Below are 12,069 nucleotides of genomic sequence, written 5' to 3' on the forward strand. Positions count from 1 at the left end.
CCTTCTGTTCTCATTTAAAGAGCAAAATCTCGCCGTTCTTGGCTCCTTTAAGGGAGGACGCTGCCCTCACCAGCCGCCCTCAGGGGGCTGAGGATAGCAGGTTCTGAGGCTGGGAATGGGGGCAGACATCCCCTCAGGGGAGCTCTGCCGTGGGGGTTTCAAGGGGACAGACCGCCCCTCGAAGCCCCTTAAAACCCCTCACGACCCCTCAGAGCCCCTCAAAACCCCTCAGAGCCCCTCACGACGCCTCAGAGCCCCTCACTGTCCCCTCAGAGCCCCTCACTGTCCCCTCAATACCCCTCACAGCCCCCTCAATACCCCTCACCATCCCTCAAAAACCCTCATAGCCCCTCAAAAAACCCTCACAGATCCTGAAAACCCCTCACAGCCCCCCAAAACCCTTCATAGCTCCCACCTACCCTCAGAGACCCCACCCCGCCCGCCCCGCCCCAGCCCAACCCCCGCAGCACGGAGGGGCGGGACAGACCAGAAGGGGCGGGGCTCTCGGACACACAGCCACCAATCCTTAGCCGCGGCGCCCCCCTAACTGACAGCCCAAGCCAGCCAATAGCAACCGGCGCCCCCATAGGCGGGGCGGAACACGAGGGGGCGGGACCGGTACCGCCCGTTGGGAGGAGCGGGGGCGGAGCAACGGTCAACGAGGGGGCGTGGCTTAACGGATTATGGGCGTGGATAAAGGGGCGTGGCCTCGGCGGGGGTATTTAAACCTGGCGCGGCGGGGCTCGCCCGCTCAGTCGGCGCAGCGCGGCGGCAGGTGTGGGTCTGGGCGCTGCGCCAGCAGCCTCCGTTATTATTATTTTTTTATTTTAAATTAATTAATTCCCCCCGATTTTTCTCCTTGGGGGCCAGCGCGCTTTGAACTGCTTCCTCCCCCCCAGCCCTAGCAGTGCGTCTCCATTAAAGGGATTTGTCCGTGCCCGGAGCAGGACCGGGGGAGGGGGGCTCGGCGCCCCTTCCCTCCCCGCTCTCGGCCGGGGGCTCGCGGCGCTGCCCTCTGGATGCGTCCCCGCAGCCCCTGGCGGGAGGCGGCCGGGGTTGGGAAGCGCTGCCTCCGAGGATTTACCGCCGCCCGGGACGCAGCCCCGCACCGCCGCCTCCTCCTCTTCTTCCTCCTCCTTCCCCGCTGGGGCTCCGGCTCCCCGTGCCTCCGGCATGGACGAGAAGTACCTGCCCGAGCTGATGGCCGAGAAGGACTCCCTGGACCCGTCCTTCACCCACGCCCTGCGCCTGGTCAACCAAGGTGAGGGGCGGCGGGGGGGGCGGCCCCTGCCGCGCTGCTCGAACTTTCTGCCGGGGTTCCCCACTTATCCGTGTCGCCTCCCTCGCTGCCAGCTCCCGAGGGGGGGGTTTGGGGACACCCCCCCCTTTCAGCCCTCCTTGGGGTCTGTGGGGCTGGGGGGTCACGGTGGTGGTTCCCCAAAGATGGGGGTGCTCGGCCGGACCCGCTCCGTCTCCCTGAGCGGCTGTAAATCCGGCACCGATATCCCCAAATCTCAGTTTTCCTCCAGAGATAGATTTCAGGCCACCAGAGACGGTCACTGGTTGATTTATCCCAAGCCGAGTTGCATAGGACGGCTTTGGGGTTTAGGAGCTTCTGCTTGTGTTAGAAGTTGGCTTCCCTGTTAAATGCCCCAAATGCTTTCCTAGTTTATCTTGCCTGGGGTGTTTCTGCATAATAAATAGTTTACAGTTCATAGATGCGTGATCCTTTTTCAAAAGGACACTATAATCTAAATCTTTGCCCATGAGCTTATGGCTCTAAGTATTGGCTGTACCTTAATACTTCAGTTATTTCATTGATTTTTTGAAAACATTCTCTTTTTCAATTATATACCTCCAGATAATCAAACAAAATGCGTTTTTGGTCATGTAGCTCCAGATAATCAGATGTGATTTTGTGTCCTCTGCATCTGGCATGTCACATAAGCTGTAAAGTGCTGGTTCTTTGTTTCAGTAAAGTCCCATGTGACTTACACTCTAATGCCTCATGTAAATTTGGAAATGGGCAATTAGCAGGTGACTTTCAAGTGCAGCTCTGTAGATAGACACTTAATAGAGTGCTTGGGATGGTCAAGTGAAATATGTTATGTTAGATCAGCATATAACCTAAGCAAAATCAAATGATTTTTGCTTCAACTGAAGTGATTGCAGAGCTGTACTCCAGTACTTCACATCACAGGAACAAGTCTCAATCAATGCTGCTTTTAATGCATTGACATACTTTTTGATGTGTAATGGACTGCAAATGCCAATCTCTAAATCTGATGGGGGATCAACTGTTGTGTGAAATACTGTGGAGTTACAGGTAGCTGTCAGTTTCAGCTGTGGAAAGCATATGCCATGTGATTTGTAGCTGTGTACCCTTGGGCTGTTGGTATTTTGCATGTTTTTCCTGATTCTGAATTTGGAAATGTGCCACTGATAGTGGGAGAAAGGGGATTGGATTAACAAACAGATGTTTGTTTGCTATAAGTGCTAAGCTTGATGGCTAAGAATTTAAGGCTGCAAATTACTGAAGTTACTTTCAGTTAGTAATAGTGGATTTTTTAACATGTACAGATTGTAAATCGTAATTACTAAGAAGTTACAGAAGTATGTATATTATTTCAAACAGTGTTTATGGAAGTATATAATGGAAGTATATGATTCTACAACTATTACTAGAGTCATGACTCTGTGGGACACTGAGCTTTTGCAATTCCCACTGAAATTAAATCAAAGGGCAGGAACTCCGCTTGCTTTTTGTTTAATATCTGGTATCTGCATGCATACTTCCAGTACCAAAAATTGGTGTTCCCTGGAAAAAATTTAGATGACATCGATCCAACCTCTATTCTAGTCTTTATTTTTTTTGCTTAGTTAAGACAGTATTGTCTTAAACTGGAAGCATTTTGCCTGTCAAGTAAAATTATTAAACAGGACAGTATCAAACAGTTGTAGTTTAAGATTTCTGTAACTTCTATGAAATCCTCCTAGGCAGATGTACAGTCAAAGAATCAAAGGTAAATTGTCTGTGTAATAGAAGTAGGAGATGCATGAATAAGAAGATGCTTTACAGCCCCCATTGTCTTCACAAAACTTTATCAGTGTCTGGTTCATTCGTCTCAATTGTTATTTGCAGGTAAATTAATGCAATTAGTAGGAAAGTATATGTAATTTTAGTTTGCATTTTGTATGTCAGGTTCAGTGAGTTCTATGACAGTTTAATAAGGCAAATGAAATGGTTTGTCTATTTTCTAAAACCTAGCTTGTGTAGCTCTTCAGCTTAGAGTGAAGCATGCTTCAGTGCCTTCTCCTAGTTGTAGGAGATCTTACCAAAGGCTTTAAGTGCTTAAAATAACTGGCTTAATTATGTAATGGTGTTTCTGATGTCTTAATACCATTGTTTGCTACCTGCATTTACTTTAACTGAAATACTGTAGATAAGCCAACTTTCTGGAGAAACGTTGGATTGATTTGTACGAATTGTGTGGTTGAGCCAGCAAATCCTTCTGAGGTGCTGAAGCAGCTGAAGTATGTGCTCTTAGACAAAAGAGCAACATCACTAAAATTTCTACTCTACCCATGTTGGAATTTGGCTTCTAGGGAGAAGTGGTCCTGTGTATAGAGTTCCAAAAATTTGTTAATTATAGCTTTTGCACAAGTGGACACATTTGCATATTATACTTATAATTACAAATTATAATTTGGATACATAGAAATTGCATAATTGTAAGTGATACAGGAAAAATAGAGCTTGACATGCTTTCTAGTTTCAAGGTAGTCATCTGAAAAAGAGCAATGATGAGATGACTAGGATGCTGCAAGAGTATTCTTTATGGACAGTATTGTTAATCTCTTCGGGAATTGAGATAACTGTTTCCTTTCCCTAATAAGACCTTTCAGCATCTTCAAAGCTTTAAAATCAAAGATAAGTATCCTTCTTTGCCCTGGTATAGTACTGATTTTTCTTGTTCAAAACTGTTCAAGCATTTGGAGACTTGCCTTTTTGGGATGCAGTCCATTGCTGAAATTGTTTTAAAGAATCAATGACATATTTAATGTTTAAATTTTAGAGCAGTAGTAATCTTATGAAGGAGACTAGACTGTATCCTTTCCTGCCTCAAATGAGGTTTACTTGTATACTTGAACAGTAAGTCCCTTTAAAAAGGACTTATTTTTATCTGTACATGATTAAGCATGTTACAGGTCAGAAGCAGACTTCTTCTGCATGTGCAATAATATGCAATAAGATGTCCATGCTAATAGGATTAATCTGCAGCTGGTACCAGACAGTGGGTGCTGGAATGTTATGTCCAGTTACTGTCTTAAAGGTTCTGTAGATGCAGAATCTTGACAAGGATAAAGTTCTCTGAATTAGCAAAAATATAGTAATGTGTATTTTTCCAATTCATAACTGTCAGGTACTCTGCTTTGCATAAAAATTTTCTGTCTGTAGAAGTGATACTTCTGAGATCAAACCAACTCTTTATCACTGCGAGGCACTGAGCAGCTTTTCAATGTTTTTGATAGCTATTGACATTTTGGATTGCATGTGAATGTTGGTAAGTGCTCAAGTGTAATATAGATTGTAATAACTTAGTTCACAAGTGATGATATAAAATGCAGAAAGATTGGTAAGAAGAGTTACTTTATTGTCATCATTCTCTTTCAGACCTGTGCATGGTATTGACAAGTATTTTGTGAATGTTGAGTAAAGGATGTGAGATCATATGATAGAAGTTCACTGTGAAAACATGTCAATACCAGGCATGTTTTGTGATGGAAGACATGAGAGCTGATGTCTGGCACTTGCTTTGTATGATGGTAAATGTGGAGGTGAAAGAAACTAAGGTTAGGGCAGCTGAAATTTCTACATTAGGAGGTAGAGTCCCAGTATATAACCTGAAAGATGGGTTTTACTTCTATATAGACTGGCCTTGTATAATTCTTCTGATGATCTCATTTTACTTATTTTGAGACTGAAGTTAGTGCTTCAGTCACCAAGGCTACCCTTAAACTCTCCTCAAGAACAAGACATAGAGGAATAACAAGCCCTCTGATCAGTAGATGGCTGTATGTGCTAGCTGTATGATGTTGGGTCCCTTTGCTGAGCCATGTGACCAGTTCTGATTAGTACAGGTTTGCTGGAATTTGTGCTCAAAACTTCAAAAGTAGGAGTTTGGTAAACAAACATCTCCTAAAAACAGTACCTCCTTAAATGTCAAGGAAGGACTGTAAAAAGTATTGTTCCATTGTGGAAAATAGAAACCTGATTTTTTAAGCAGACAAGATAGCATTGTAAAAATAAAGTAAGGATGTAATAAAGGTTCCATAGATATTAACTTTGAATCAATCCCTTTAGGGATATGAAGGTTGCCAGGTGCTTACTAAGGATTTTCTTTAAGTTTTCATAAATAGAATTCTAATTTTCACAAATCTAAAAGGTGTATTTGATTGCATGTATTGAAATAACATACATAGCTTGTGATATAACTCTGTTAGTGAATAATCTTCTTGCTTTAAGGGCAAATGTGGGGTGGGACAGACATGCATGGTGCCTCCAGTTCCCAGTCCCTCATGGAGTTACACATCCACTACTGCTGTACAACCTCACATTTGCATTCACTTCTCACTGCATTCTCACACATGAGCGAAGAAATAACTCATTTGAGGTGTCCTGCTCTTGGAGGCTGGCAAAATGCTTTTTGAAGGTTGTAAGCATTTTGTAAAGCAAATGAAAAGCTGGAGGGATTTTAAATGTTTCAAGTAGCTTTAAGAGTTAATTCTGTAATACACCCTTCAGACTGAAAGATTTCTTCAAAGTCCCTTTAAGTTGTCATTCCTGGAGGTTAACTAGAAAGCAAAAACTGCTGTTATCTTCTCGTAATCAGACTTCAAAACCCTGCAAGCTTTCATAGACTACTGTTATTTTGCAGGCATAATGCACTGAGAAATTTGTGACAGTAATATGAATGGATGTAGCTTGATGGCAGCCCAGTAAAACCAGACAGGGCTGACCTAGGTTGTTTTGTTAATATAGCTTGAAAAAAGAATTTGAAGCAATCATTGGGGTGGTTGTCCCTCATGTCTTGGTCAGGCCATATATTCTATGCTCTGTAACACCTCATAAGCTGACACTTGTAGCTGCCTCACTGCTTTACTTTAGTGAAATGGCATGGGGAAAGTAAGTCATAGAGCTTGTGAACAATTAGATTCTTAGTCTCTTAAAAGTCTGGAGAAATGGTTTATCAGGCATTCAAGTCATGTTAACAGGGAAGCTGCAAAATGCAGCTTAAGATAATCATGCATACTTCACCCTGGGCTCATCTGCTCTGAAGCATGACTCTAGCCTGCAGCTGCTCACCGATGATCACACTGAGCCCAAAGCTGACTTCTAATTCACTTGCACACTTACTTTGGCAGTCAATGAGAGAGATCAAATTTAAAGGTTTCAAATTTAAGCTGACATGGTTTGTCACTTTCAATCCTTTTCGACACCAGCCATGCAAATTAAAACTCTAACCTTCTGAACACTTATTTACTGGCAAAATTGCAAAGTCACAGCACTGAATGGCTTCTCCTCTGGCCCATGGCTTGCTTGACTCTACTTGTGTGCCCTTAGAATTTATGCATGTGATGTCTCTGCCTCCTGAATTACCTCCATCTGACTTGAACTTGAAGTGTAATTGAGAAATAAGGTAGTGCTTTGATTTAAGAGTTGGTTATTGGGGTTCAGAGATGAGCAGCCTCTGTAAAGGGTTTGATGTGGTACTGCATGCCTTTTTAATTAATATTAAGCAGTTCCAGTAAAAAGCATGTTTAAATGGATTAACTGGTACCTGACATAACAGTCAATTTACCAGAAACTATTAGTTATCTGAGCTCTACAGGAGTCTTGCAGGCTTAATGTTTGTTATTAATAGTGATAGAGAATGATAAAGGACAAGTACACTGGGTAAGTGGCATATCTTGATAAAGTAGGGGCTGTTGATCTGCTTGACCGGCATAGGCTTGGGGAAGAGTGGCTGGAAAGCTGCCCAGCAGAAAATGACCTAGGGGTGCTGGCCAACAGACAGCTGGCTGAACATGAGCCAGCAGTGTGCCCAGGTGGCCAAGAAGGCCTACGGCATCCTGAGTTGTTTGGGCATGTGCAGAGAATAGAAATGAAGCTGGTGAAGACACTAGAAAACAAGAGATGCTGATGTGGCACTAAAGGATGTGATTTAATGATGGGACTTGGCAGGTCAGGTTTATGGGTGGACTTGATGATCATGAAGATCTTTTCAAACCTAGATGATCCTATGATCTGCAGAGATAGGGACCTGAAAAGTAAGAAGGAAAGTCTCCAAGTGCATCACTAGGTAGAAAATCCATATGGCCCTGTAACTAAGGTCATATGGACTAAAATGTCAGTCTTATGACATTCTAGGTACAGAATTCTGAACATCTTTATCTTCAAGAATATCATGGAAAGCTCTGCAAAATGCTTTGCAAGCTTGATAAAAGGTCTGTAGGCTGCTTGTTAGCCTGACTCATTTGTGAAAGTGATCGTTAACCTGTGGCTTGAGTGCATAACTACCTCCACAGAGGTAAATAAAGGTTCTTAAGAGGTCCTTTGAAGTTACTGTGCAATATGTAGCAAAGAGTGCAAGTGGAAAGTAAAGCACAGTACTAAAACTTTGCTTGATTAGCTGTTAAATCAAGTATAGGAAATACAAGACTTTTCTCTTGACATATTTGATTCAAAGTGAGGTGTGTGCTGTTCCCTCAGGTCCTGTCAGTATCCCCAGAGAGCAGAGAACTCAGTGCTTGCCCCTCCACTCCCCTCATGAGGGAGCTGCAGGCCGCCATGAGGCCTCCCCTCAGCCTGGGTTGAACAAACCAAGGGACCTCAACCACTTCTCATATGACTTACCCTCCAGACCCTTCAACCTTGTAGCCCTCCTTTATCACTCTCTAACAATCTTATCCTATGCATCATAGTGGTAGGCTAGATATTTATGACAAAGATGAAGCTGAAGAGTAACAACTAGAGGTTGGAAGGAAAATACTTGAAGCTGAGGAAGTGGTTGTGCCAGCAGAGGTTTAGATTGGGTATCAGGGAGAATTTCTTTCCAGAAGGGGTGGTTAGATGCTGGAACATACTGCATAGTCTAGTGGTTGCCATCCCTAGAAGTATTTAAGGAATGTGTAGATCTTGTGCTTAGGGACATAGTTTAGTAGTGGACTTGGCAGTTAGTGGATGGCTGGGCTCGATGATCTTATGGGTCTTGTCCAAACTAAATTCTGACTTCTGTGCCTTAAGCTGAGCTGTCTCAGCAGTTGAGCAGTGCCTGTTTTGTTCTCCTTGCCTATTTTAAAACATTTCTTTGCTAGAACTCATCTTTCTCATATTTTTTACTGTTCTTATGGCATGTGTTGTCTTTTAATTGTTTTACCTTATTGTCACGGTAAGATTCATAGGAAACTGAAAAGTTAAATTTCTGTCCTTCCTATTCTCCATTTCCAGTTGCTGTTTTGCTGGCTGCCTTCCATTTCTTATTTGATGTGTTTATCAGACTTGGCTTCAGCTAGCAGCTCAGCAGAAACGAAGTTGCAAGGCAGCAGCAAACAAATGTCAGTTCAATGCTTGTAGTTGGTAATCTTTAATCTTTGGCCTATCTAGGTGTTCTTTTGTAGGTTTTCAGGAAGGATTCCTTGACAAAATATTTGGAAACCTAAATCAGGAATAATTTCAGTAAACCTATTGCTCTTGCACTTAACAATTTCCCCTTTAGAAGTTTGGCTGTGCTGATCTTAGTGTAATATAGTGACAATGAAAAATCTGAAGTTGCAAATCCTTTGAGGATTTACTGTTTTCCTTCAACTTTATTAATCCACTTGGAGTGTACAATAGGAATAACCAGTAAGGGAAGGTGCCTTTTCATGGATAAAACAGAATCTAGTGAAAATTGCTGCTGTTGCTCTGACACTGAAGATCCTGCTGCATTCATTGGATGCTCGGAAAGTAAATGCATTTGTAGTCTCAACTGTCTCTGATCATCCAGGCGCAGTAACAGTATTCCTGAAGGAAAGTTCTTTTGAAAGCAGGAAGTTTTTAGATTTCTTCAGCTGTATTTTCTGCTTTTTTTGGGAGGGGGTAGTAGTGGTGCTTCTGAAATGTACAGATACCAAAGAACTGCTCTTAACACAGGAATTCTTCCTTTAGTATATTCTTGTGTTAACTGATAATGGACAAAACTTTTCCTTACTGTTTCCTTTTGATCTGTATCCCCCTAGGAGGTGGCCAGCCAGAGTGTGCAGTAAAGCAATGATCTCTGGTCAGCAGCTCAGTTTCCATTCTCTGAGCTCCTCAACTGTCAGGTACTGAGGATCTATGATTTTTATTTCTTAGCAGAAGAAAGAAAAGCAATGATGTACCCTCCTATGTGCAGACCTGAATGATACAGCTTGGAGTAAATTGGTGTGAAAAGTTGCCCTTTTATCTTTCACCGTTCTACAGACTTAAGTGATATATTTCCATTTTGCAGCAGTGAAAAACTGAGGTTCATCATAATGTCTGTTTAGTTCTTTCATATTTTTTTGCTGTGCTTAAGTATAGCCCACACAACCAAATTTGGCCCAAAACACTTTTCCCTCCTAGAACTGCCTTCAAATGGTTTGAGCAAATTTCTTACCATATTTGCATAGTTATAAAAGTTCTGAAGCCCAGAGTGCTTTTCACTGTACTAATTACCTGACTGCTTCCAGCCTGCTTTGGTTTTAGGAGCAACATCTGATTTCTGTGGAGAAGGGCACATCACAGCTGACTTTTCCTGTGCCTTACAGGGGCTCCCCAAAACTTTTGTGGTAGGTGTCGGGGTTTCCTAAAACAAAACAGTTTATGAATCATTTGACCTTCTTGCTTAGATCCTGGTTGTTTGGAAGAGAACTTGCATCACTTCCAGTTTGAAGATCCATAGTAACTAGGTTGTGGTGATGTTTCTGGCTCTAGTTAAACTTCCTAGAGCTATTCTAATAATAGTCTGGACAAAGACTGTGGGGTGAAATGTGGTCCTGAAGACTAAAAAGGACTAGTGTGACCCAATTTATCTGGTCTAACAAATTGTTCTTAAAGATTCTTTTCACTTACTATATACACTTGACCTTTTTATTACACCATGCATTCATGGTCTGGAGGAATACGATTTTTTTTCTGGCCAACTGTATAAAAGCGTGTAACAGGGTTTAACAGTGTTAAAGCTTACTGTATCTGTTCTTTAAGTTCTCACAGGTACCTGTTAAGGTCATATGAAGCAAGCTTCAGCAATGACAAGAGTATACTAAAATACTTGAGGGAAGGGATGTATTTCTGAGACTTCTTTCAGCCTTATTTTCTTGTGAATTTGGATATCAGGTAATTATGAAGTATTAATTGGAGCAGAATGAGCAGAAGTGTCCCACAATGGGATTTTCTGTCAGATTCCTACAGAGGATCTTGGTGATTTTTGAAATTAAGACAACTTCTGGATACTATCCTTCTGTCAAACACTGCTGTGATAGTGGTAGGTCACTAAGTACTAGAGTCATCATGTGGTTTTTACTTGTAGGTTTTTCTGAAGGGCTTTTCAGACATTTTTCTGAAATACAGCCTGTATCTTCAGCATGACAGCAGTGCTGTAGCTCTCATACTGACAATGTGTCAGCAGGGGGAGCCGGCATTCAGCCTAACGAGCATCTGCTGCTGTGTAGAAACAGAACTGTTGGGAAATGATGTTGCTCCCTTTTAAAGAAAGCTGGTAGCTGCTTCTGTGGGAGCTGTACCTGGCTGCTGTATGTATTCAGTGTTCATTAGGCATAGGGACTTTGTAGCCAAGCATTGTCTGCTTCTTGAAATGCAGGTCCCTCCTGCTGAAAATGATATACTGTAAAATGTGAGTAATATTAAATGATTCTCTAAGCTTCAGTCTTAACATGTGAATATGAAAAGTTGAAGGCTTAAAGGCTTCAACTGGTAACTGACCTGTTTGAAAACAGTATTTGCATCTGACTGTTTTGCCATCCCAGAGGTTTTCCTTTTTACTGCTTGTTGCTTAATCAGAAGCTTAGGCTTGTGTGTGCTGTAATTGTAGTAGAGCTGCCTTTGGGCTCAGGGTTTCCAAATGCAATTAAGATGTAGATGGAAACAAATAGATTTGGCCTGTACTGTTCTCCTGATGCATTCCTTAACTAGTGAGACCCAGGATGGTTTGGTAAGTGTTGAGTTTTAAAAGTAACACTTCACTAAGCCTTTAAACTGTAAGCTCTTAGAATATAGCAATTATCACTGATTAAATGGAGAACGCAGGGCAACTATCATATTCATAAGTCACTTATTCATAGATGCACTTAAGAAATTTATGCACCTCCTGAAATAATAGGCCTTGTTTGGAACACTAAGTAATAGCTCACATAGATTAATACAAGGTTAATTAAAAATGCTGATATGTATTTCATTATCGCATAAGTGGCAAAGAGATGGTTGAGGTCAGCTCTGTGAAGAACTCTAGACAAATTATCACTTTGAAATTAATGCTTCAGATAGAAGGAAAAAGATACAATGTGATCTCAAGTAAATTTCTTCAATGGGTAAGCTCAACATTGTTAATGTAATCTATTTTCTGTCTTTAAGTAGCTAGTAGCTCCTCAAGGCATTGATTCCTTTTGTCTATGTGTTCATGGCAATGGCCAGAGTTTTCAGTGGCTGTTTGCGTAGGCTAGAAGGCTCCCTGTTATACTGGCTTGCATGAAGATGCTGAGAAGTTAGCTGCTATCTATGCTAAGACAGAACCCGCCCAGTTTCTGAGCTGGTTTTTGTACTGGTTAAATTAATGGAAAAGTTGGAGTCGGATAGTTGCCTTTCCTGCTTGGATGCAGTGGGAAATAGAACTTTGCTTCAATCTGTACAGTACTTCCAGAATCCCTTGCTTAATTAGATATTATTGTATTAGTGATATCTGGCTGTAGCTCAAACTTGTAGTTTGCGGTGAGTAAATTTTTCAGAAGCAGCATTTATTATTCATAAGTCCTTGCAAATGGTGCTAATCA

At 42.0% G+C, this 12,069-nt stretch overlaps 1 protein-coding gene across 4 annotated transcripts in view; it reads left to right on the top strand.

The window, feature by feature from the left end:
- Positions 1-767: 767 nt before the first annotated feature.
- The window catches only part of KHDRBS3 (KH RNA binding domain containing, signal transduction associated 3), a 92,649-nt gene continuing 81,347 nt past the window's right edge, over positions 768-12,069 (top strand). For all 4 annotated transcript variants that reach the window (XR_014317022.1, XM_082754692.1, XM_082754693.1 and 1 more), the window contains exon 1: positions 768-1,261. Coding sequence is in view for 3 of the 4 variants with exons in the window: in XM_082754692.1 (XP_082610818.1) it covers positions 1,174-1,261 (88 nt within the window). In the remaining variant the exon portion in view is untranslated. The remainder of the gene's footprint in view (positions 1,262-12,069) is intronic.

This window comes from Aythya marila (genome assembly GCF_965140915.1).
Source record: "Aythya marila genome assembly, chromosome: 2".
NCBI lineage: Eukaryota > Metazoa > Chordata > Aves > Anseriformes > Anatidae > Aythya > Aythya marila.